Source organism: Lipotes vexillifer, unplaced genomic scaffold, assembly GCF_000442215.2.
Source record: "Lipotes vexillifer unplaced genomic scaffold, Lipotes_vexillifer_v1.1 scaffold942, whole genome shotgun sequence".
Taxonomy (NCBI): domain Eukaryota; kingdom Metazoa; phylum Chordata; class Mammalia; order Artiodactyla; family Lipotidae; genus Lipotes; species Lipotes vexillifer.
In genome coordinates, this window is record NW_006798282.1 from 533,319 (window position 1) to 559,816 (window position 26,498).

Sequence of the window (26,498 nt, forward strand, 5' to 3'; positions counted from 1 at the left end):
TTGCAGTACGTGGGCCTCTCACTGTTGTGGCTTCTCCCGTTGCGGAGCACAGGTCCTGGACGTGCAGGCTCAGTGGCCATGGCTCACGGGCCCAGCCGCTCCACGGCATGAAAACACTCTCTCTTTTGAAGCTTCAATTATCAAGTGTCTCATAAATAACTTCTCTCATATTGCTCTTCCAATAATGGCACACTTGGAAAGCTTATTATGCCTTCCAAAATTATATCCATAACTATTTTTAATAACATGGGAAAATCTTAAGATAGCGTGTTAAATAAAAATAAAAGGAACAGGGTAATGATGGCAGATTGAACACAACATATACACTTTTGCTCCTGTCTAAAATTCCATGAAAGATGACAGTAAAGGAATTCTTTTTTGAAGATATAAACCTTACAGAGGGCAAAGAGAAAGAGAAGGGAGGAAAATGTTGGTAGCTGGAGAACTGGAAGATGGTAACCCACCTCCCTTGATCTGCTCAACCTTAGACCAGCAGCAGCAGGAACAATGAGACACAACCTGAACTTCTCACCAGAGGCTCCCGAGGCTCAGGAAGTAGAAAAGCCGGGCATGTCTGGAGGTGAGAGTGGAAGGCAGGGCTAAAAGAAGGAGGCCAAGTTCAAAGTCTGCCCCCCATCCATGTCACAGAAGGACTGCCCCTGTAGAAGACTGAGGCTTATCCACTGGAGGGATTAAACAGAGTGCCTGGATTGGGGACCATTAGGCACATCTAGGGAGGGAGGCAGCAACCACAGGATGAGTGATGGAAGCTGAGACTTCCCCACCCAGCCCTCCTCTCTGTCCAGAGCACTGGCTGCCAGGCCTGTCCCTGCCTGCAGGATGTGAGAGGATCCTCTCTGTGGGCACTCACCAGCTGCAGACAAATCATAAATATGCACTCCTGGGGTGGGGGGTGGGGGGAACGTGCTGGAGACATGGGGCTCCATAGCAACGCCCTCCAAAAAACGAAGCCCTCACCTGACACACACTTGGAGCTTCCAGTTTCTCAGTGCTCCCGACACCGCGTGTCTCCAGACCTCCCAGAGAGTCCCAACATGCCAGACCAACACAAACAACCCAAAAAGAAAAAGGAGACTCTGAAAGATGGAAACTTCCTCAAAAAAAAGCTATCAATCCCAAGATAAGTAAGAACAACCCCCATGAAATGAAAACAGGACAAAATTTTTAAAGGAAAATTTAAGACTCATCCATAAAAGTAGAAATATAAAGTCACATTACAGGACTCATTCGTTCACAAAACAAACAGACAGCTCTTGGAAATTAACAGTTTGACAGTAGATGTGAAATTTTCTATTGAAAAGTTGTTCAGTAAAATTAGAGAAATCTCCCTGAAAGAGCAGGGCCCAGGGCCTGGGGGCTTCCAGCTCACAAAGAATGCCTGACCCCAACACCCCCATCCTAATCGGGTACCCAAGTCATAGGTCACAGCCCCACAGCCGCTCCAAGGAGCCCCAGGGGAGCTCTCCCCACCCAGTTCCCAAAGCCCCAGAAGCTCCACCGCCCCGTCCACCTCTTGCTGACCTCCTGCAGAAGCCAGAGCTGCTGCCTGGTGTGATGTTAGAGGCCAGAACTCCCTCGCTGCCATGAGCACTCTAAGACGGCGAACATCATTTAATGGAGCTTTTCACTCCTTAAGTAGAGGCAAGACTGAAACACAAATCTCTCTGGGGAAGGAAAACAGCAACTGAAATTCATACTAATGAATGCCTGAGGCCCCAGAGTCTTGCCTTTGGTGGGTACCCATGAGGATAAGGTATCAGCTCAGGGAAGCGAATGCAGGGGACAAGAAGGCTGTAAGTAATGTAAGTAATGAAGACAACATCCACATGGTTCACCCTGGGGTCTCCCTAGCCTGCTGACTCATAACCCTCTTCCTATCCCCCGACCACACTAGGCACTCACTAAATGCCCTTTAAAGTGGTTTTCCAAAGGTGCTGTGAGCCGAGAGGACTCAACAGTTTCCCCAAGCGGGCTGGGATCGTGTTTGACCACGGCACACGAGAATGATTTACCAGCGATATTTAATTAGAAATCCAGACAGGCCCTCCTTCTTGCCCCAGAAAAGGCAGTATCCATGTATCCACTGATCTCAGTGATGCGGATGCAGGAGAAAGACCACCAAAGAGGTTTCAGTCATAGTCTCTCCCAGTTTTATAGGGCTGTGTCGCTAACAAGACAGTGTCACAGAATATCCGCTCGTTTAATCCTCACAACAGCCCTCTGAGGGGGGGTCAAGGCAAGCATTAGCACCACTGAACAGGGAAGGAGATAAAATGTATACAAATGGAGCAAACAGCCTCAGGTCACACGGCCAATAAAGGGGCACCCAAAATATACGGTCTCCCAGTCCAGAGTCCTTTCAGCCACAAAATGGTGGGATAAAAAGAGATGGAGAGCAGGTCCCAGACAACTCCGTCCCACTGAACGGAAGATAGCCCGAGCTCATTTGTGCCGCCACCCAGCGCACACACACCACGTGCTGCTTCAGCCAAGAAACATCAGAGCACAAGCAGCCCTGAGGTGCCTCTCCAAGCCAGCAGCGACCTGGGGGAGTGCGAGCAGGAAGCACCTGTACACACCCGAGGCAAGAAAGAGGGCACATCTTTGACCTGGCCTCAGAAACTCGGAGGAAAACTGGCTGAAGGGTCTGCGAAATTCCTTGGCGGCTCTTCACTCTGTGACAAGTCAGCAAAGTCACCGCCCACAGAGGGGTGTTAGGCAAGTCAAGTGCTCAGAGCATTTAAAAAAAAAAGGCAAGGAGTTCTTTTTAATGGGCGGGGAAGGGTGGTGAGGAGGCGGCAGAATCAAACGTTTTTGTTTTTGTTTCTTTATTTGGCCGCACCCCGCGGCTTGGCGGAATCTTAGCTCCCCAACCAGGGACTGAACCCGCGTTCTCAGCAATGGAAGCGCGGAGTCCCAACCCCTGGACCGCCAGGGAATTCCCAGAATCAAGCACTGTAAAGGCTGTGCCATCCTGAGGAGCCGCTGGGGTCCCCAGTCCCTCGCAGCGTCGGAAGGATCCAAGGGGATCCCGCTGCTCTTTTCAACGCTGCACAGTCCTTCACCGCGGAAAAGACGCGAGAACCGGGTTCAGAGCCGGCAATGGCTCCTCCGCATCCAGGGGAAAGCTCTCTAAAGACAACAGCAACAGCGCGCACTGGGCCAGGGTCAACGGCCTGAGCTCAGCCTAGCAGCAGACGTCGGCCGCAGCGCTGCAAAGAGCCTCGGCGTGCTGTAGGGACCGAAACGCATGGACTCACCTTCCAGTGCTCCCCCGTAAGTTCAAACACAAACTCACTGCTCCGTTTGTCTCTCTCCTTGGAAATTGCACTCTGCCTTGCGAGGGAGTTCCTTTCAATCTTTTCTAGAAGCCTCACGCTGGTGTCTATGAAGCCATTCTTGCAGTACGCAGCCTGGGGTATGCCCTTCCTTCTGCACTCGGCCACGAAGTTCCACTCCTCCTTTATCCTAAAACGGGCAGCAGAGGTCTCGCTTATCTCCTGGGTAATCGCCATCACCTGCCTGGAGAAGTCAGGCGGGCCACCTGGGCGCAGGCGCAAGCGCAGTCCTTCTCATCACCTGCAGTTTCCCAGCAGGAGACAAGCCCTCCCCTCCACTTCCGCCCCTTCTCCCGCCCCTCCTTTCTTGTTTCCTCTGCTGTGGTGGATATGGGGTGTGGGGAATCTTAAACCCTCAGAGTTGTGAAGTATTAGCAAATCTGACTTTAAAAGTAGAGGAGGTGAGTTAACATGGCTAAAATTTCTACCAAAATTACCTATGCCTTTGATTAATTACAATATCCCTTGATATTATGAGGTGACACTCAAATTTTTTTTTTTTTTTTTTTCCTACGCGGGCCTCTCACTGTTGTGGCTTCTCCCGTTGCGGAGCACAGGCTCCGGACGCGCAGGCTCAGCGGCCATGGCTCACGGGCCCAGCCGCTCCACGGAATGTGGGATCTTCCCGGACCGGGGCACGAACCCGCGTGCCCTGCATCGGCAGGCGGACTCTCAACCACTGCGCCACCAGGGAAGCCCACACCCAAATTTTTTAAAAATGCAAGGCCACAGGAATCTGATGATCTTTCAGGAGCATATGGATAGAAATATACAGGCAGCCCCAGTTTATAAAATTAGACTTTAGAAGGTCATCCATCAGCCACCTTGGGAAACTTCACTCCTGCAGATGAACCTATTCATAAACTCCAGTTCCAATCTGACACTGGAGGTTGCCCAGGACTCCTCAGCCTCCCCATCACTCCCAGTACCTTCTTGTTGCTACTTCTGTGACATATTATTTTATTGTTGTCTTATCCCCCCAGCTTGGTCATAAGCTCCATCATGATGGACCGCGTCTTGCTGCCCTCCAGATGCTCACGCCGTCATTAGAACAGTGTTTTACACCTGGGGGCCTTTCTCCATGTAGAGATTTGATATCTGCTTGGAGCCTTTAACAGGTTAACATTCTATGTGGTACAAAAACAAGGTTTGTTGTGGTTTTCCTTCAAATCTATCACACAGAGACATTGTCTCAAAATAAGGTAGCCTGCCTTGGATAGGAACTTGGAGCATTCCACACTCAGGAAGGCATCTGGGCCCTACTCAGCCCAACTCAGGGACTTGGTGACAGGCAGGATCCCAGGCTTCTAAAAGAGGGCTCTTTTAGAAACAGGCTGCAGATGCAGCCCTGGTCTCTACAGGGCCTGAAGCAATACAAATGCTGAATAAAACAAAACAAAACAAAACAAAACAAAAAACCCTGTAGTAGAGGGTCAGTCCTAGTATGGAAACTCTCAGGTGGTACCCAAAGGAAAAGTGCACTAGAATCACAGTGGCTCTGTTGTCGCAGGAAAGCCCAGGAGCCAAGTGGTCAGGAGGGGCAGGAACAGAGGAAAGAGTCTGGGGCAGAAACATCTTTGAGGACTGGACATGTGGAAAGTCCTGGCCTGGACTACCAGGCACTGTCACTTGTAAGAAGAAATGTAAGGCTGAAAAAAGCAAGAGACTGGTGGATATCCTTTTTCTGGAATACTGGAGACTTGGTGGATTTTATCGGATCCTATAGGGGTATGCACCTTTGTCGTTGACTAAGCTATTTTACAACTCGGCAGAGATTGAAGTTAACTTATAGAAAATTGATAGCAATACAAATCATTCTTGTCTACAGACATTCTTGTCTCTTGGTGTTAAATACATCTATATGCTGATGACGTGCAATTATATATCTCCAGCCAAGACGTCCTCAATGAATCCAGCCTCCTTGTCTCCCAGCATCTCCACCTGAATATCTAAAAGGCATCCCCCAGATTTACATGTTCCAACGCAAACTCCTGATCTTCACCTGCAAAACTTGCTTTTTCCTCCATTTTAGAAAAAACCTGCCAGTTGCTCTGGTCAAAAACCTCAGGGTCATCTTTGACTCTGTGCTTTCTTTCATATCTCACATCAAATCCACCAACAAATAGGGTCATTTCTACCAGAATCTGACCATTTCTCACCACCTTCCCTGCTCCCATCCTGGTCCAAGTCACCAGCATCTTCATGTAGGCAACCACTCTTGCCTCCCTACAGTCTAAACTCATCCAGCATTTTGAGTGAGTTTGTGACAGTGTCAGTCACACCATGTCATGCCTCTGCCCATACCTCTCATTGGTTTCTCGTTTCACCCAATAAAAGCAAATGTCTCACTATGGCCTACAAGGCCCTGCGGATCTGTGCGCTCCCCTTGCCTGTCTGACCTCATCCACTACTGCACCCTCACTTACTTTTTCTGGCCCAGTCACTCTAGCCTCCTGGTTCTTCCCTGAACCACCCAGGCAAACCCCTGCCTCAGGGTATTTGCACTTGCTGTTATGTCTACCTGGAGTTCTTGATCCCAGATTTCTGCAGGGCTGGTTCCCCAGGACTATGTGCAAATGTCTCTCCCTTAATCAGACTTTTTGCTCTTCAGACACCACTTCAGGTATCAGTGGAGTTTCGTGCTTGCCATTCATCTAGGAGAACAGGAGCGCCTGAAAAAAACTATCTTGCTGACGGCATTGGCTAGCACAGCTACTACCCTACCCAGGTCCTAGTCACAGGTTGCTGAGCTGGGGAAAAAGCACTGGGTAATCAACTACCTGGGGCTTCAGGATCTACATATGAAGTCTACAAATAATGTAATAAAACAGATAAATTTTAAAATACCAGCACATGGAGAAATAGGAATTTAATACCAGGAGAAGGTGCTGGAAGAGTTAGAAGTGAGCTCCTCTGGGAATTACTAGCAGGGGCTTGGGGTGATTTGCTTTTCATTATTAGCTCTTCTGTGTAATTTAAATATTTTTAATACCATATGATAAAAATAAGTTTAAATATCTACCTGTAGCTCTAGTTCTGACTGTAGCAGTCAGGGATACAGGGCAGACCCTAGATCCAAGGCAGTGATTGAAATAATGAAAGAAATATTCCCAGAATTTTCACAACCAACAGCACAGCCGCAGCGAGTTCTTGTATTCAATGAGCACTTTTCAGATTAATGTCTCTAAATTTTCTTTCTTCATTTCTTAGACTGAACCTGAAGGTAGAGTCTAGCAAGGTAATGAAATGATACCAGCTAAGCTCTACTCAACACATCTTTCCTATATCACAAATTACAAATTGATGTAACTATTTCACATATCTTGGTACAGCCAACGTAAGTGGAGGGAAAAAGGAAATTAGATGCGCTACTTAAAAAATAAATACCAAATCTTTTTTGGATTTCTGCTTTAAATGTTTGATGCCTTAGTCCCTTTGAAACCTAGAGAAAGTCACAATGAGAATATAAACTATTTTTACAAATCCATTCTCTTCCTTGAGAGTAATTAACATAAATAAAATGTCATTGTCTTTATCGCCCATATCATTGAATAATCGTCCCCTTAAGTCAATTTTAGTAGTATTTCAAAGACAAGATAAACATACAGAACAATGCCATTAGAGCTCTATTCATTAAATCAGTAAGTGTGCAAATAAAATACTCTTTCCTTAAGAAATGGAGCCCACAATCTTAGTCTAGATGGCAAATAGCCTCACTGGATGAAAAATTCCTCACTTAGAGCCTAACAAAAGCATCTCTATCTCTCCATCTAAATGACTGAGTTTCATTCAAGTAGAGTGATGTTCCGTACTCATAACTTTTAAGTGTTGGTATATACCTCATGGAACAAATACAGTATTACAAAATGAAATACCATGAAGTGAGGTAACAGAACAAGCTAAAGGGTTTTGCCTGGTTTAGTACATTTATATTAACCGGATAACTGCCTTTTATACAAAGCAGTCATCAGTACATTAACTTTCAGGACTTCCCTGGTGGTCCAGTGGTTAAGACTCCGTGCTCCCAATGCAGGGGGCCCAGTTTCGATCCCTGGTCAGGGAACTAGATCCCACACGCATGCTTCAACTAAGAGTTCACATGCCGCAACTAAGGAGCCCACCTGCCACAACTAAGACCCGGTGCAACCAAATAAATTAATTAATTTAAAATATATATATATATATATGTATATATTAACTTTCCCACAGGAAACAAATTTTGAGAAACTAAAGGGTAACCTTCAAATAGTCCTAACAACAACAGTATAAATCATATTATGAAACTTCAAAAATACCTGCCAGAAAAAGGTAAATTCACTACATTCATGTTTGCAGGTCTTGGGAAATTAATGCTTCTTTCTGAACATCACATTCCTCCAGCCACCCTCCCAGTTCCTCCTCACCACCCAGCCAGTTTAGTGGCCGTTTTTCTTATCTTGAGCTAGAAAATCCTAACAAATTCCCAAGATGTTTTCTGTCTTAGGTTAAGATAAGGCACAGCACAAGCCCTATAGCACTGAGCCTGATGCAGGACCAACCCTGTGTACAGGAGACGTGTGAATGTGGACACAAAGCCATTTGGCACCACGATGGAAGACAGAGATCAAGAGTCAAAAGTGACTGCAAAGTGGCTTCCAGGGCACGGTTCTCAGACCGAAGCTCCTGCAGGTGGCTGCTGTTCCCAGAACCCACAGGGGGTTACCTCAGCTACAGACACCTCCATAAACCTCCCAGGGCTTGGGTCCCCATTCAGCAAGTTGTCCCACCCTAGAGTAACCCCAGATGCTGGGGGTGGGAGGAAGCTGGAGCAGGGCTGAGAACCACTTTGGGCTCATAGGGTGCTGGGACCTTGTGTAATTCATGCTCATGTAGATCCCTAAGATCCTCTGCCATGGGTGTTGCCTGGTCTGAGGGTTCCAATTCTTAAATTTAAGATTCATGTCATAGTGGATAATCTCATATTAGTGGCAAGTGAAAAGACAGTCCAGCTATCTGTGATTACAGTATTATACAGGGGGAAAGGTTTGGCCAAATCCTCCATTTACCAGCCCTGTCAATTTGGGCAAGTTACTTAGGTCCTAACTTCGTCTTCAGACTGGGGATAATTATAACCACCTGGAACAGCTGTGCTGCTTACAGTAGCAGCTTAATTATCAAGCATGATCAGAATAGGTATTTGTTTGATCAAAATAGTTCATAGAAGTGAAGAACCAAGAATAAAGAGACATTCATATCCTACACATTTTGTTTTTAACCTAAAGCATAGACATATGTCACAATTTGCCAATTTGATGTAGGGTCATGGACCGCCTTTGAGAATGGATCTGCCAATTAGAATCCCACTCTGCCTTTCTTATATAAACCACACCCATAACACATGATCCAAGACTTACAGTTTGGGTTTCCTCACTGGGCATAAAAATTACAGACGTGCAAAGCCACCTGAACGTGCAACCTTTCTAGCTCATTGTACTTTTATCCGTCTTGTACAGTGTTAATTCAGTTGGGTGGTTCATATTGATCACACACGTAGTTTTTCCGAAGCCCTCAACTTAGTTTCCATACACACGGTAACTCCCTTTTACTCATACTTCATGAGTGTATGACAGTAGTCAAACCACATCATTCCAATCCAAGTAAAAATTGCATCAACACAATGAATCTTATCTAACATTCAGCTCAACGGGTGAGAGCTGAGTGCAGGACATAGAGCAGCCTCATGTTGTCACGTGGGTGGACAGCATCAGCCTGCTGAGGGCAGCTAGGTGGTCTTTCAGAATTTCCTGTAGAGGGATTTGTCATGTCATTGCTGTCTTTTCCATGCCTAGCACAGTACCTGGAATGTATGTGGGTCCTTATAGCTGTGAGTGTTACTGTTATAGAAATCGAATGTTCATTGTAGGCAACAGCACGAAGATTCTGAAGTCCAATGAGCAAGTGTTACGGACAGGAAGAAATCTCGGAGGAAAGGCATCCCCCTCCACAACACAAATGCAGCCTGTCTTATTCGCTAAAGAGCTACAGAGCAAGTACAGAGAACACATACTTTTCCAATGCGCTTTTCTCGAGCCTTTCTGCCTCCTGCTTCTGCCAGGCTTTGTGCTTCTTGACACGAGTTTCCCACAAGGCTCTGATGACAGAAATGTCGAATACGACCACTTTATGCCCCATTTTAGGAGCATGAAGTTACCTATTTAAAAAAAAATTATATATATATATATGTCAGCTTCATACACACACAGAAGAAAATAGTTTTAACTTGAACTTTAAAATAAAATATGAGTGAATCAATTTCATCAATAATGATGAAATGCCTTGTTTCTTCCAGGATGGCAGTTGCTAATGTTCTTAGGGTCTGAGAGTACTCTTGTTTGTAAGTCAAAGTTCAGCACTCAACTGGGGTCCTCTCCTCTAGAATGTCACACTTGTCTCTCTACCCCTCAGCTGACATGTGGGTTCCCAAAGCCCCCTGGGCATTCCTCAAGCTTTGTGGTTCCACATTCTATTGAATTTACTGGCATCTGATCTTCTCAGTAGGTTGTAACATACTCAGAGGTAAGTTTGATTAGTTATTTAGAAGATACACACACACACACACACACACACACACACACACACACACACACACATACCAGTTATCTGAGGCTAAACACCAGCCACCATTAAGTGCACCAAGCATTGTACCAAACCCCACTGAGCACTTTTCCTCCTGGGACTGACCACACAGCCTGGGCACTTGTCCTGTAGGTTTCCCCTGCGACACGAACCCTCACAGCTGCTGATCTCTGTTTATGTGGTTTCTCAAACACAAGGAAAGTCAGACTCAGGTACATCTTGGTCATCACCTCTTAGTGAGAACTAGCACAGTGTGTGGCACATAGTGGACCCTCCATAAATATTTGTTGAAAGACTAAGTGAGTAAATGAATGAATGAAAGTGAGTAAAAGATTTGCATCCAGGTTGCTTCACTCTCAGCCCATTCAGTGAACTTTCTCTCTTCATTTTCCCACCTCATATTTACTATTTGTTTTAAGTCATTATTTGCTCACCGCCAAAAAAAAAAAAAAATTATCAGGACATAAAAGTGTATTTCAACATTCATTCCACTAAGCTATACTTATCTCCCTTATCGAAGTAAAACAAGTTTCTATATATTGTTTTAAACTTCCCCTACCTACAGCATCAAAATCTGGCTAAATCCATTTCCTGATGTGCACAGATACACGGAGTGTCAGTTGGCAAACAGTAAGGCTGTTGAATATTCTCTGTTCCAATTCCAGACACTTCTAAATAGCAGTCAGTGGGGATACAAAACCAAATATTTAAATCTTCTGACTCAAGTTTGTGCTCTCCACAAATGGCTTTTGCCAATATGAGTGGCAGAACTGGCTTATGTTTATGCAGCCGAACATTTGAGGTCAATAAGTTTAGTCTGAAGAGCTGACAACACTGACCCCAGTTGATTTCCCTCTTTCCTTTAATTTCTGACATCTGAGACTGTCTTTTGTCTCCCTTAAAACTCTTTTACCTAAAGGGGATTTTTGACAAAGATGCAAACGGTGCAAGTTTTGTGTGGACATAAGTTTTCGATTCTCTTGGGTAAGTACATATGAGTAGAATTGGAGGGTCATATGTTAACTCTATGTTTAACCTTTTCAGGAACTGCCAGACTGTTTTACAAAGCAGCTGCACCATTTTACATTCTCACCTGCAGTGTATGAGGGTTCCAGTATCTCCACATCCCTGCTGACACTTGTTATTATCTCTCTTTGTATTGTAGCCATCCCAGTGAGTGTGACGGTTGTCTTTTGTTAGCATTTCCCTGATAGCTAATGATGTTGAGCATCTTTTTATGTGCTTTAGGTGTTGAGCATCTTTTTATGTGTATACCTTCTTGGGAGAAATGTCTATTCAGATTCTTTGCCCATTTTTTAATTGGGCTATTTGTCTTTTTAGTGTTGAGTTGTAATAGTTCTTTATATAGTCTAGATACTGGTCCTTTGCCAGATATATGATTTGCAAAAATTGCTTCCCATCTTGTGAGCTCTCTTTTCACTTTCTTGATTCCATCTTTTTACTTTTAACCTAAATATATGGTTATAATCTATATGAGATTTTATAGACAGAATCTTGTTGATTCGCTTATTTAACTCATTTGGACAATTTCTGTCTTTTAATTGGTATGGTTAGGCAATTTACATTTAGTACAATTAAGGATATATTTACATTCAGGTCTATCATTTTATTACTCATTTTCTGTTTGAGCCCTCTTTTGTTTTCCTCTTTTATATTTTCCTGCCTTCTTTTCTGTTATCTGAACATTTTTTACTATTCCATCTTGTTTTCTCTATTGTGCTTTTGACTATGCTTCTTCGTCTTTTCTTTTTCACGGTTGCCCTAGGGAGTATAAGATACATGCTTAACTTATCGTGGTCTACTTAGAAACAGTATTTTAACCACTTCAAGTGAGATATTGAAAGCTTATTACCTGGGCTTCCCTGGTGGTGCACTGGTTGAGAGCCCGCCTACCAATGCAGGGGACATGGGTTCCAGCCCTGGTCCAGGAAGATCCCACATGCTGTGGAGCAACTAAGCCCGTGCGCCACAACTACTGAGCCTGTGCTCTAGAGCCCGTGAGCCGCAGCTACTGAGCCCGAGTGCTACAGTTACTGAAGCCCGCATGCCTAGAGCCCGTGCTGTGCAACAAGAGAAGCCACCGCAGTGAGAGGCCCGCGCAACGCAAAGAAGAGTAGCTCCCACTCACCGTAACTAGCCAAAGCCCGAGAGCAGCAACGAAGACCCAACTCAGCCAGAAATAAATAAATAAAATAAATAAATTTATTAAAATAAAAAAGAAACCTTATTGCCATATAGATCCCCTTATACTCTCACCTTTATGTTGTAGTTGTGCTATGCATTATATCAGTCAGTGTTAGATTTCTTAGCTTCAGATCATCAAACTTATTTCAAAGAACTCATGAGGAGGAAGCTAGTCTGTCATATCTACCCTGATATTTACCATATCTTTTGCTCCTCCTTCATTCCTATTGTTCCAAGTCCCCCTCTGGTATCATTTGCCTTCTGTCTAAAAAAATTCCCTTAACAATTCTTTTAAAGGAGGTCTTCTGGCAAATTCTCCATTTTCCTCCTGAAGGAGGGCAGGAGGCCCACAGAGCAAATGGGCCACACAAGGCTCTGTTTTCTGTGTCAAGAGAGCTGCAGAAAGTTATTGCTAGCCAAGGCTGCCAGGTTGCAAAGGGACCATATTGTGTGCCCATGACTGGGGCAGGCTCCAGGAGGTGTCCCACAATGCTGATCCTCCCCTGGGAAAGGCAGGAAACCTCTTCCTGCTACACTGTCACTCCAATGTCCTTTACTGAGAAAGGTTAACAATGGCGTTCACTTCAAAGGACGAATACTTAAAGGAATTCCATTATATATCACAGAATACACACACTGAAGAGTGCATTCCAGGTTGAGAGGCAATAAGTTGATAGCTAACACAGTAAGTGATCAAGTTGGTTGGGTTCAGACCTCACATTCCAACCTGCCCTCGGAGGTTGTGATTCCCACGTCAGATCAGTCTTCTGACTTTGCAGTGCTCTTCAGCTGTTCTGTGGGCGCCACCCAGTGGCCATCTGCGACAGGGGTTCTAACAGACTGCCAACGCTGCTTAGGGTCAGATCCACGCAGGTGCAGCTCGGGAATGAGCCCAGGAGCTCATAAGCAACCTTTTGGGGTTGTTCTCCAGAGCTTCTCCCTCTCGGTGATCTCTCTGGTCCTTCTAGATTCCTGGGGCTTGCTTTTCAGTCCTCTGGCCAGAGACCTGGTGCTTTAGCTACCCTGCTTTGCTGTGCATGTCCTACAACTGCACTGTGTTGGGCCACACAGTGGGAGGACAGTGCAAGGAAAAAAGCAATGAGAGTTTCCTCCACCCTCTGGGGACCACAGCTCCTCTGCTCAGAAAGGAAGGATCCCTTACCCCAAAGGATGGGTGACTGAGGTCCTCCATTACCAACCTTCTCCCCGTTGCCCCTCACTGCTGCTACTACTACACAATCCCACGGGGCCTAAGGCATTAGAGGGTGGAGAAAAGAAAAAGAAAAAAGACAGGGATTTACCCCCACTCTCTGAGCATTAGGAGCCTGTTTCTCACTCCTGGAACAAAATTAGGTGTTTTGTGCTCAATTCTGGGTTTCAGGCTGCCTTGAGTCCAGGCTGGGGAATACTGGAGGGGAAAAATGGGAAACAGACCACAGGTTCTGTTCTACTTTGAATTAGGGTGTCCTTCCCTTCTTCTCTTGCAACTGCTTACTTTTCAGGGTCTTCACATTGCTGTTCTGTGTAATAAGTCCAGGTCTTATAGCTACATTTAGTGGGAGAGACAAGGTGAAGTGTGCCTACTCCATCTTACCCCAAACCATAAATCTCTGCATTTAGTTTTTCTTTTACCACTTTCCTTACTCTGTTACCTTCAGCTCAGGAGCACCTAAGCTGCAAAGGTCTTAAGGCTTTGACTTTTGACATAAAAGCCTCCATAAAGGAATGCCAAGCATCAGCCTGAAAACAAGAGATTAAAGACTTTAGCCATTAATGGAGAAAATTTTTTTAAAGAGAAAGAATTAACCAGCCTAGCTCCTTTGAGGAAGTCTCTGCACATAATCCAAGTCTACACATAAAAGCAAACCAAAAAGCCAAAGTAAAATGAACTGCTTTTGAACAGTGTGGACAGTCAGTCATCCAAGAGTACCTGAAGCTGGAAGACCCACCTGCTGTCCAGGGTGTGTGTGTTCTAGATCAGCCAGTCATGGCTCTGATTCTTTTGTGGAGTTTCCTTTATTTTCTTAGGCCAATAAATCCTTGAAAAGTAACCAGATCTGTACATTAATATGTACGTTAATTTCTATGCATTAATTTAGAGAAATATAATTCAAGTCCCTATATTAGAGAAATGGTCTATTCTTGATGCCTTTGTGTTCTATTTTTAAATATTTGTAAACCAACATTAGTCTCAGTATTTTGGTGGAAAAGAGTCTATCCTGTCTGTCATCTAACCACGTTCACTATTTTCTCTGTGTTTTTGCCAAGCAGAGAAAGAGGTACTATCTATCCTTCAACTAAGGGGGTTTTGAAAGTGCTAGGATTTAAATCAGGGTTTTGCCTAACAAATGTATGTAATGAAAACTAGAGACTCTAAGAATGGTAAGTGATGACCATGTATGCTGGGGATCTACATTGTAACCTCCAGAGATCCTGCGAAGCCAAGAAATACCAGCTCCTAAATCCCAGGTCCAGCCCAGCTGCTGGCATCCTGTGCAGGATAGGGCTGAGCCCAGGCCTCCCTAGACAACTGGACGGGATGGACCTTAACCCAGGAGGTAGTAGCCCCATGGGCGGGTGCTGAGATTGGGAGAGTGGTTTTATGACAAGAGCCCGTGAGTCATTCCATCCAGGAAAGAAAGCCCCTTTGGGGAGTAGAGAGGAGGCAGATTCAGGGACAGATGCAGATGCCAGTCACTTAGCAGCTTGGGGGAAGGAGATTCCCCTGGCAAATTCACAAAGATAATCTCTTCTTCATAGCATGAACTCCATTCAACCCAGTCTTTCAGGCAAGTACATAAGATGTAATTTTCTAAGCATTAACTTTCTGCAGAGCTATAGAAATATCACCATGGTATGCTATACCAAAGCAGAAGAGAGAAAAATTACCCTCTCCAGGATCCAGTCTGGAAGCCCTCAACACAAATAAAACGACCTCTCGGAGAAAACGTTTACAACCAAGGAGGCTCTTCTGAGGCAGCATAAGAACGCAGAGCTTTAGCCTGGGCCTGCACTGAACTTCACAGCAAATACGCATGGTTCCGGGACTCTCATTCCACTTCTTTGCTAGCGATCTGGCTTCCCATGGTGAGCGCGGAATCACGAGAACAAGCCTCCCTAGATTTGGCTGTACTGTCCATAGCCACAGAGCATTCTTCCAGAGAAGAAAACACTTGGGGCTATGAGAAAGGAGGGAACCGCGGTGTCCCTCACTGCAACAGAAAGGACACTGGCACAGAGTACGGTCAGGTTCATTCCCCTCCAGTGCCGAGTGTTTCAGGTTCTGAATGAAATGTCAACAATCAGAGACTCTCAAAGGTTGGATTCACAGAGGAAAAAAAAAATTTTCCTGGAAAAACTGTTTGCTTTATTGCAAGGGTCAGCAAACTTTTTTAGTAAAGGGCAAGATAGTAAATATTTTATGTAAGTACAATACTCACATAACAAAAGAGAAAACTCTTGGCCTCCCTGCTTGCCTGGGGTGGGCCTGCCTGAGCACTGACCCTGCGTCCATGCTTCCGCCCAGTTGCCGCCTACTGGAGACATTCTCAGGACAAGAGCAACGGGCCCAAGAGGGAAAGGCCTGGCAGGCCATGAGCACGGAGCAGGCGAGGGGGGACCTGCTACAGTCAGCTTCGCTCTCTGCCCCAGTGACACCCAGGTGCCTGTGTGTCCTCTCCTCCCACTCACCTCAAGTTGGGCAGCTGGTAAGTCACCAGCTTTTGCACAGAGATTTGACTGCTTGGTGCCTGGCAGTTGCCAACAGTAGAGTTTCCAATATGTGAATGGCAACCAGCGCAGGCCTTGGGCAGCAGTGAGATACAGCTGGCCAGGTAGACAGGTGCTGAGAGTCTGGGGGAATGGGGACGGAGGGGGTTACTCCAGTTTGGTCCCCATGGCTCACAGTGCTAGCCTGCTCTGGCAGTGCCAGGCCTGAGAGTGATCATTTGCTAATCCCAGCTTTCGTGAACAATAAATGGCCGCAGCTTTCATTCCCCCAAGGTGCTAAGTGAGTGGCAACTGCATCTGTCCCTGAATCTGCCTCTCCTCTGCTCCCAAAAATGCCTTTTTTTTCCTGGAAAAAAAGCTTTGGTGGATGTGATGGCTTTAAATTATATGCACAATTCTTTGACATTCTTCCCTCTAAAAAGGTAGAGCTTAATTCCTCTCTCCTTGAGCTTGGGCTGGACTTAGTGACTCACTTCTAATGAACATAATGTGGTGAAAGTGATGGTGTGTGACTTCTGAGACTCAGTCCCATAAGGTATTGCTCTCTCTCTCGGAGTACTCACTCTGGGGAAAGCCAGCCACGATGTCCTGAGGATGCTCAAGCCGCTCTATGGAGAAGCTTCCGGTGGAGAGAAACTGCGGCCTCCTGCCAACAGCCGTGTGGGTGGACGCTGTCTTAACAGCAGATCCTAAAGCCCCAGTCAAGCCTTCAGATGACTGTAGCCCTGGCCAAAATCTAGACCTCATGAAAGACCCTGAGCCAGAAGCTGAGCCAGAAACCAGGTTTCTGACCCTTAGAAGCTGTGGGATAACAAGTGTTTATCATTTGAAGATGTTAAGTGCTGGGGTAATTTTTATGCAGCAATAAATAACTAATAAAGTGAACAGTAAAATAAGAGGCACTTACAAAAATCAGTCTTAATTTACAGTGACATCTCGTGTCTATATCCAGCTGCTTCCTTGACATACCCACTTGGATATCTCATGCATATCTCAAAAGAAACATGACCCCCTCCAAACTTACTCATTGAGAATCTATCCATCCCTGTCTGCCTTAATTCCCCATCTCGACAATGACTCCATATTTATCTGGAGGTCACTCCTTTATGCTTTCTGTTTGCTCACCCTGACCACCCAATATATGGACATGGACACACACACACACACACACACACACACACACACACTCATTCACACATCTAATTTATTCTGTAGGGGCATATGTGTTTCTCACCACCAATTTCTGCCACATCTGGCCTCAGTTGTGCAAAAGCCTCTCAGCTGGTCTCCTGACTTCCCACTCACCCACATCCAATCCATTTGCTACACGACGGTGAGCATCACCATCGCCAAAGAGAACTGGATCATGCTGCCACCTGGCCCAAGTCCTCCAGGACTTGGAATGAGAGGGAGATCCCAGCTCCTCACAGGGCCCAGTAAGACGCTGGCACGACCTGCCCTCAGACAGCCCCTCCCACTCACCGCCACTGCTCTCCCCCTCCGAGCCCGTCCACCACCTGCTTCTTCCCACCTCAGACCCTGCAAACGCTGCTCCCTCTGCCTAGACGTTGCCCCCATTGACACGACTCTCCCCACCCTGACACCCCGGAATTCAACTTCTGCATTCCCTCCTCAGCGTGGCCTCCCCTGCCTCTTCATCTAAGGTAGCACCTCCTGCTACTCTCTCTCTCAGACTGTTGCATACTTACTTCACAGCACATAATACAAGTTGAATCATTTGACCGTTTGTTTAATTATACTTTATCTGTCCATGGACGGAACCACGGTTTCCTGACGGGAGCAACCACCTGAGGGGCCCCAGACTTGGGCTCAGAGCCTGGCCCCTCAAGTCAGCCACTGACACTAGGTCACACAGTAACAGACGCCAGGCTCCCACTTCTGAGCCTCAACCCAGAAACCCTGGGTATGGAGCCAGTTTACTTGGTATGTATTTCTGTTCTTTGATTCCCAGGAACCCTAAATGACTGACATCTGGGGACACTCATTAAATGCAGAAAGATGAATGTCCTTGCCTCTGAGCTCTCAGTCTGGAGGGGCGAACAGAAGTTTAAAGGGATACATTTCAATGCAGCATGTGGATTCGACAACAGAGACTGAAGGAGCTGCTGTGCAAGCCAGAAGAGGAGAGATGCCCTCCAGTGCGTGATGGGGGGTGGGAGTAGGGGGTCAGGGAGAGTCCTGCAGGGACTGTGAGGAAGGCCAAAGGACCACTCTTCTGGGTTTGATCGAATAGTTTTCCATGCTCCCTCCCCAAGCCAGGTATATCAGAATCACTTTACAGAACCATCTGCGATCCCGAGCCAGAGGACATGACTGGAAAAACATATCCTTTGGCAGCAGAACACTAGTCTCCACTTAGAATCATATGCCAGGGTTCCAGGTGGGAGGGGGTACTTTCTGGCCACCTAGTCCTCTCACTTCTTGTCAAATGACAGGCTGGGCTGGAAGAGGACGGGGGTGGGGTACAGGGCTTATATCTCAGAGAATTTGAGGTGTGAAGGCCCTGGGAGAGTCTGGGAGGAGACTCAACGAAGTCCACAATACAGGTGCCAAGCCATCCTTGGTTCTCCCTCTGCGAGGCTGGGAGGGGGACAGCAGCAGAGGGGGTGAGGGGAGAAGGGCATGGAGCTGGTGCCAGGGGGTCACCTGGACCAGCCATGGGGAGAGAGGCCTGGCTCCCCTCCTCCCCACCTGTCCCTTAGAGCCCCCCAGATCCGTCTTCCCTTTGGAATGATCAGCTCCAGGCCTTCCACAGCATTTTCCAGGTGTATCTGCCAGGTGCAGAAGACAACTATCATCAGCCTTGCTGGATCCAGAGGAATGACTGTAACCAATGGGAACTTCTGGTGACACCAAGGTACAGTGGAGGTACAGTGGGGCTTTAATGGCCCACAAATTCCTTTCTATCCTCACATAAGGCCACTGCCTGGACCCCAGAGTTGGAACGCAGAGTGAGTTTTCTGATAGAAACAGTGGAGGAAATAGAGGGTAAATATTCAAGTGAGGTCAGTAACAGTAGTCACAATATTTCAGCCAAATTCTAAATTAAATTACATTTTATGTCACCTGATCAGTGTTCCCCTGGGGACACACATTATTTTACGGTAATTTGTTAAACTAGAAAATCTGGCCAAGGGAGGCAGAGGCTCCAGACACGATTAAGAGGACAGTCTCAGGGTCAGGACAGTCTCAGGGCTGGAGTCCTGCCTCCCCCGCCTGCATGTCCCTGAGACGGCTACCTAACCTCTCTGAACCTCGGTGTTCTCATCTGGACACGGTGTGAGAGCAGCACTGAGCTCATAGGATTAGTGGAAGGATCACGCGTGATAATTTGTGTCACGTGCTTAAGACAGTACCTGGCACCTAGTAAACCTCAAAAAATGTCAGTTATTTAAAGAAAAAAAAGAAATTAAGACAGACATTGTTCCCAGTTATATATAAGAACAAAAGGTACATAAGCATCTGGGGATTTTTCTCTATCAGGTATGGTTACAGAGGTTCTATGGGAGAACACCCAGCTCCTAAGTTATGGGAGAGGATTTGGTCCATCAGAAGAGCCGCCACGCAGTGGTTAAGAATCCACCTGCCAATGCAGGGGACACGGATTCGAGCCCTGGTCCGGGAAGATCCCACCTGCGGCAGAGCAACTAAGCCCGTGCGCCACAATTACTGAGCCTGCGCTCTAGAGCCCACGAACCACAACTACTGAAGCCCGCGTGTCTAGAGCCTGTGCTCTGCAACAAAGAGAAGCCACCGCAATGAGAAGCCCGTGCACAGCAAAAAAGAGTAGCACCTGCTTGTGGCAACTAGAGAAAGCCCGTGCGCAGCAACGAAGACCCAACGCAGACCCCCCAGCAAAAAAAAAATATATATATATATATGTATGTATGTATGTATAAAAGAAGAGCCGCCAGCACAGTCAAACTGCTTACAAAACCAGACAATTCTCTTCCGGGTTTCTAATCACTTTCCCACCCTCACTCCCACGCCTCTCCTGGAGGACAGACTTCCCCAGCCAGATGTCAATCATCCCTTTCAGGGCACTGAAGAAGCACAAACAGAGTTGATTTATCACCCCTGGACAGCACTGTAGACCAGGAAGTTTTGAGCTCAGCCTTGGGAACAAGGGTGGTGCTGGGAGTAACCCACTAACAAGAGCCGGAGTGTGGAGACCCGGCCACAGCAGCAGCCCGGCTACCTAGACCTGCCCGCTCACAGGCTCTCCTTCCCCATTCAATTCCAGGCCCTGCATAATCCTCAATCCGTGTTCGTTTGGGAGGTTCACCCCTGTCAAGCCTCAGCACAGCAGGGACAGACATAAACAAGGAAGCACTGTCCCCCGCCCCCTCCACAGGTGCCCCATGCCCCTACCCTCGCCTTCCCCACAATCCCCCAGTTTCAGGAGCAGCCGCGCACTCACCCCCCACGCCCACCTACCCGTGAATGGGCTGCAGCCCTGAGCCCCTGCCGCTGCCTGCCGAGTGGAATCCGAGCCTGTTTACTCCGCAGCAGCGACACACTGGGGCCAGAAGCGCTCCAACTGCCCCAGCTTCCCGGCTTGTGCGCTAATGGGCTATGTTTGTAAGCTGATAATATGATCTGTAGGACATGTGCTGATAAACTATCTATCTATTCTATGTGACTCAGCCCAGCGTGAGACAAAACAGACTTGGGCGGGGAGGGCTTGTCACAGCGTAAATGATGTGCCGGCCAATCTGAGCCATATAACCCGGGATTATCTGCACCTCCCTGCAGATGGCGGGGGCCTTTCAACATTGGACATCCTGAAGTGTGCTAAAAAAAAACAGGTCAGAGAAGGCAAAGGGTGACATATTCTTAGCCCGCTAAGCTGGAAACCAAACTGAAAGCAGGATGAGAAAGCCATATGACCAAGGAAATGTAATTTTTTTTTTCAGTATTTGAAGCAGATGTCCAAGGTCTTGATTTCATCCTTACATTTTTTTCTTAATTTTATTTAATTTAAGAAATTAATTTCCTAAAACATATGTGAGTTTAGGTTCTCTTTAGAGATTTTACTATTTTGGCAAATATGCTTTCATGATATCCAACAGTGGGGACAACATGACAGTTAATAAGCAGCAATCGTGCCTACACAACCCCTTGGTGCCCCTTCACGGCAACAGTTCCTCGTACACCTTCACCCTAAAACAGAAAAACACCTTTTGTCTAATATATACATAATAACTCTAATTACAAAATAGTTTGATTTCTGAAGGACTATTTTCTATAATGGAACATTTTCTGTTTGTTGACATTTTAATTAAATTACCATTTTTAATTGTATACTAAGTTAGTGGGGCTCAAATAAATCTTTGTGACTATACTGAATCATACCTCTAAAATGTTAGATGTGCTTTTTATTACTTAGGATAGAATTTTCATATTATGTTTCTCTTTTGATAAATAATATAAGTTACCTATTTAGTAATTAATGTTTAGTTTGCGTTTTGTTTTCTTTTTTTTTTCCCGGTATCCTCAATTAAAGAATATAAATTGAAAAAGCAGTTTCAGTTCACATTCTACTTGAATATCATTTCAATTTATAAGAGAGAGAAACATTCAAAAGCTTAATCATATTTAAGTGGAAAAAATTTTTTCCCACAAATGCATTCAGAATACAATGGGATTGGGCTTCCCTGGTGGTGCAGTGGTTAAGAAGCCACCTGCCAATGCAGGGGACACAGGTTCGAGCCCTGGTTAGGGAAGATCCCACATGCCATGGAGCAACTAAGCTCGTGCACCACAACTACTGAGCCTGCGCTCTAGAGCCCGCAAGCCACAAATACTGAGCCCGTGCACCACAACTACTGAGCCCGTAAGCCACAACTACTGAAGCCCGTGCGCCTAGAGCCCGTGCTCTGCAACAAGAGAAGCCAACGCAATGAGAAGCCCGCGCACCGCAACAAAGTGTAGCCCCCGCTCGCCGCAACTAGAGAAAGCCCGTGTGCAGCAATGAAGACCCAACACAGCCAAAAATAAATAAATAAAAATAAAATAAAATAAAAATACAATGGGATGCCTTTATGATGCTGATTGGAGGAACAGGACATTGTATAGTGCAGAGTCCTCAGACTATAATGATGTGCACTCAACAGGATCGAGAAATTTAGCAAATGAAAATAACTTTCAGTTACATTTGAATTTCAGATAAATAACAAATAATTTTTTAATAGGTGTCTCAAATACTACATGAGTCATACTAAAAAATTATTTGTTGTTTCTCTGAAATTTAAATATAAGTGAGTGGTCTGTATTTTACATGGCAACCCTCCACCCAAACCACCCAGGACCTTACTAAAATGCTGAGTCTGCTTCAAGAGGCCAGAGAAGGGCTCAGAGTCTGTATCTCTAACAAGTTCCAGGTGATGTGGAAGTTGCTGGTCCAGAGACCATATTGTGAGTGGCAAGGATCTAGAATTAGCATAGTCTGGTGCAGTGATACCCAGGACTGGCTTCTCACTGGCATGGCCTGGATAGACCCCTCTGCCCCTCAGAAGTTCTGACTCAGTAAGTCTGGGACAGGGGTCCAGGGGTCAATATTTTCAGCATGCTCCACAGGAGTTGTTGTTTCTGATCCACAGGCAGGGATGTGAACCAGGAAATATTTTAAAATACAAAAGGTACCATGTTCATGCAAGGAATTGTTATAATTGCATTAAACTCACTCTGTGCAGATTGTTGTATCGCTGGGCTAAGTGTGTCCAGAAAGACCTTCCAGTTTCTGAGCTCCCAAGGGGCAGCAGATAGGATTGTGCCCTGCAGTCTTCACATCCCAGTGTCCCCTTACAGCTGGAAGCAGCCCAACTCCTAACAGCCTTATTATTACCAACTCTGGCCACTTTCTCAGAGCTCAACACTTTTTTATGCAATTCAGTTCCAGCTGGGCTTGTAAACTCATGAAACGCAGTCCAAAGACCACAGCTCCAGCTTCTCCACGGGGAGGTGTATATGTTTGCCTCACCTCCAAAGGGGTTCCACACACAAGCTCACCCAGATACCCACAAGGGACTGAATGCTTTCTCACAGCCACTCTGAGTCTAGGATTCCTGTTGGAACATCGAGTCACACGTACCACGAAGCTTTCTTCCAAGTAAATACCTGGTTTCCAGAGTTTCCAGAGTGGGGTGCACTTCAAAGGGCCCAGGGTCATTTGCATACAGGAAATCTTCTCCCTGGAGCACCTTAACCCATCTCTGACACAGCTTAGGTTTTGCACTTTGGCCTCCCTCATCCCTCCACTTGCATTTCATCCATTTCAAAACCATTAAGAGCTGTGAAGAATGCCTGAATGCAATCAGATACAAAATCCACTTAAGAAGCACTTTAAAATGAGATCCTCCAGGTCTTGTGAAACCAAGTGGGACCCCAGCTTGCCTTCCCAAGTCTCGCTCCAAGAAGTCTGTCTGCCCATCCATTTGTCTGTCAGGGGCCACTGACCTTGACCTGGTCAGCAGGGATCAGGAAGTGACTGCTCCTTCCCCATCAACAGTTTTTTCATAACACTAAAATGGCACTTGGCATAGATTACTGGGCTCATCTTATCTAGGGGGAAGGGGAAAGGGAGCAGAAGCCCAATCTTGGAGATCACTGTCTCTCCCAATATGCTCAGCACATATAGCTGGTCAGTAAATATTTGTTGAATTAGATTGGAAGTAAAAACATTTTGGTGAGAATTCTAAACTATAGTCATGTCTAAAAGTCTAAATCAGAATCCCCTACCCTAACGTGGTTTCCAGTAAATACATCAGGACTATCTCATCTTGCATATGGTGAACTCTCTTGAATAAGTTGCCCAGAATTTGGCACTGCTTGGAGTACTTAGGATTGACTTTTTTTCCCTTTACTGTTGCGGGGAGGGAGTATTCTTTGTTGTACTTCCTGGCTCAGGCTAGGAGGCGCAATTTGTTTTCCTTTGGAGCTTCTCAAAGACCTAGTCCACGCCCGCCCCACCTTCCCTTTTAGAAAGCAAGGCTGAAATGTAACGCTGAGTCAGTCACAAATGTGGCAGATGGTATAAGATTTAGCCAAAAGGAAACCAGCACAGGCAAACACTGCACTAGAGGCTGGGGAAGCGAGATTTCCAGAAGACCAGGTTTCTGGATCTCCTAGTCTGAGGCATAAGGCATAGGGGGAGGGGCTGGTGAAAGATAAGAAAACAACAATTTACCACAGTGTTGTCAAAATGAGGGAAACTCCAGTTCAAGTTCCCTCTAAGAACCACCTGCCAGTCCCTAGAAAAAGAAATACAAACATCCAGTAAACCTAACAGTGCAAATCCAAACAACAACAGGATAGTATCTTCACATATAGAATTGGCAAAACTTAAGATGCTTGCTGCAGCCAGCTGCTAAGGACCTGCAGGATCTGTGCGGAAGGGAGGAGAAGGGAGGGACAGGAGGCCGGTGCTGCCTTCTTGGAAAATAATTTGGAAATGTCCCCCCTTTAACCAAGCAGTTCCAGCGCCAGAAGTTTATTGGCTAGATATATTCCCAAGCAATCACCAGGATATACATATAAGGGAGTTCACTGCAGAACACAGAAACACACCAAGTGATTCCTGATAAGATAGTTTATGATACGTCTGCATAGAAATTCATATGATATAGTCCCCACCCCCTGCACACACATACACAAATGAAGTCCCCTCTTCAGCCCTTCTCTGTCCCTCTTACCCAATTTCTGTAACAGTATAGCTCTAAAATGGCTCATCTGAGCAGTCTTCCCTACTGAGTTTGAAGATTTTTGAGAGCAAGAATCTATTCTTCTAAACCCCACACAGAGGTCTGTAGCAAATACAGAATAGATTTCCAGTGGCTGTTTGTTAAACGGTGAAAACAGAAAGCCATTTACTTGACGAACGGGCGAGGGCTCCACTTCTGACAGTGTTACTTGAGTTTTATCAGAAGCTGCTGGGCGCTGAGCTTGGTGGGATAAGAGGCCTCGCATTCCTCAGCTGGAGAAATTCCCCGGCCTGGCTTGCCGCTCTCCCCCATCTTCTGGCCTGAGGGGACAATGACAGAAGTAAGACACAACGTGCCCCTAGGAATCCTATGATAAATGTAGGCTTTGACCTTAAAACCTCCTCATTGTGCTGCAGAAATGGCTGCTCTGTTTATTAACTATTCAGTTGGGGTTTAATTCTAAATGGTCTCGACCACTGAAATGTTCGAACTGGCTTTTTAAAAGTATCCTACCTCCAAATGTGTTTTCTTCCTTGAATTTGAGACAGACACTGGAAGTTTCTCTTTTGATTCCGATGTTTTTTTTGTTTCGACTATTCTTGGTTGGTTGGATGGTTTTAAGGCAAATTCTTACTTGTATATTTTAAACACACACAACTCTGTCTCTCTTGCCCCAGTGTTTAACACAGGACAGCTCAGAGTTGTCGAAGCCAAGTTCATGTGCCCAATGCATGTTTCAGTCTGTTTGGCCCCTTTGTGCGTTGGCACACAAACTTGGGTTTGACAAGAGGGCGATACTGAACCGTCCTGAGACCAAGACCATTTGTTTGTCAGTGCCCTCCACAAGGGAGGAGGTGGCCCCCATTCCAGGGTCTCCCATCCCCAGGCCCTCCGTGGGTCTCTAACACAGTACTCACTGGCCAGATGCTGGGTAGCATCTGTCAGTCAGCAGTGACCGAGCAGAGGTGTCCAGCGGCGGTCCTAGAGTCACCAATCAACACCCCACCCAGAGACAGCCGCACAACTACAATCACTGATTATCGTCCTTTATCCCCCCCACTACGCGGTGGGGTCACCTCTCACCACTGTGTCCCCAGAGCCCAGCCCTTGACCGGTAACATAGTAGACTCATTAAATACTTGTTGAATGAACAGTCTGCGGGCCGCCAGCCCAATAGCAAATGTCTGGCCACTCAGGCACCTCTGCCCTCCCCTCCCCCTCATTTCTTCCTAACTCAAAACTTTGTCCAGATTCTGTCTAGTGCATACACTTGACTTTCTTTGCCCTCTGTACCCGTGGGGAATGCAGATCTTTTCAGTGAGTTCCAGTCTTTGGGTACACAGAAATTCTGGGTGGGATGCAGGCTGAACACACCAGCCATGCAGACTCAGGGCCTTGGTTCCCTCCTGAAAGTGGGGAGGTGATCTCCAGGGATCCTAATTCAAGTCCTAAAAGTTCCACAAGAGCCCCTTTAAATAAGGAAGTGTCAATGCAGGGGTGGTGTCCTGCTGCCAGTTATGCCACAGACCTGCCCAGCCTCTGTGGAAAAAGACATTTAAGTCCACAGATGGGATTCTTTGTTTCATCCATAAAATGAGACTAATATTGCCAATGCTGTTATCTACTTAGCACACCGGATTGTTGAGGACTGTGAAGCACAAAGTGTACTAAGAATGTACTGTACTTTCTTTAAGCCTCCGTGCAACTACTGGGGTTGGGTGATTAGCTTTCTCCTCTGCACTGCCTTCCCCATATCCAGCTTCTAGAGCTTCAGGCCAAGTGCCCCATTCTCTCTGAATCTCAGCGTGACATTTGAAGCTTTTTAACAAGTTGAAAGGCCACACAGGGAGTTGAAGCACAGCAGGAA

At 46.2% G+C, this 26,498-nt stretch overlaps 1 protein-coding gene across 1 annotated transcript in view; it reads right to left on the bottom strand.

Annotated features, from left to right (window-relative positions):
* Positions 1–20,470, bottom strand: part of LRRC2 (leucine rich repeat containing 2) — a 33,984-nt gene extending 13,514 nt beyond the window's left edge. The window contains exons 1-3 of the mRNA XM_007470252.1: positions 20,367–20,470; positions 9,406–9,549; positions 3,282–3,489 (exon numbers count right to left, since the gene is read on the bottom strand). Of these exons, the coding sequence (XP_007470314.1) occupies positions 3,282–3,489; positions 9,406–9,530 (333 nt within the window). The 5' untranslated portion in view covers positions 9,531–9,549; positions 20,367–20,470. The remainder of the gene's footprint in view (positions 1–3,281; positions 3,490–9,405; positions 9,550–20,366) is intronic.
* Positions 20,471–26,498: the final 6,028 nt, after the last annotated feature.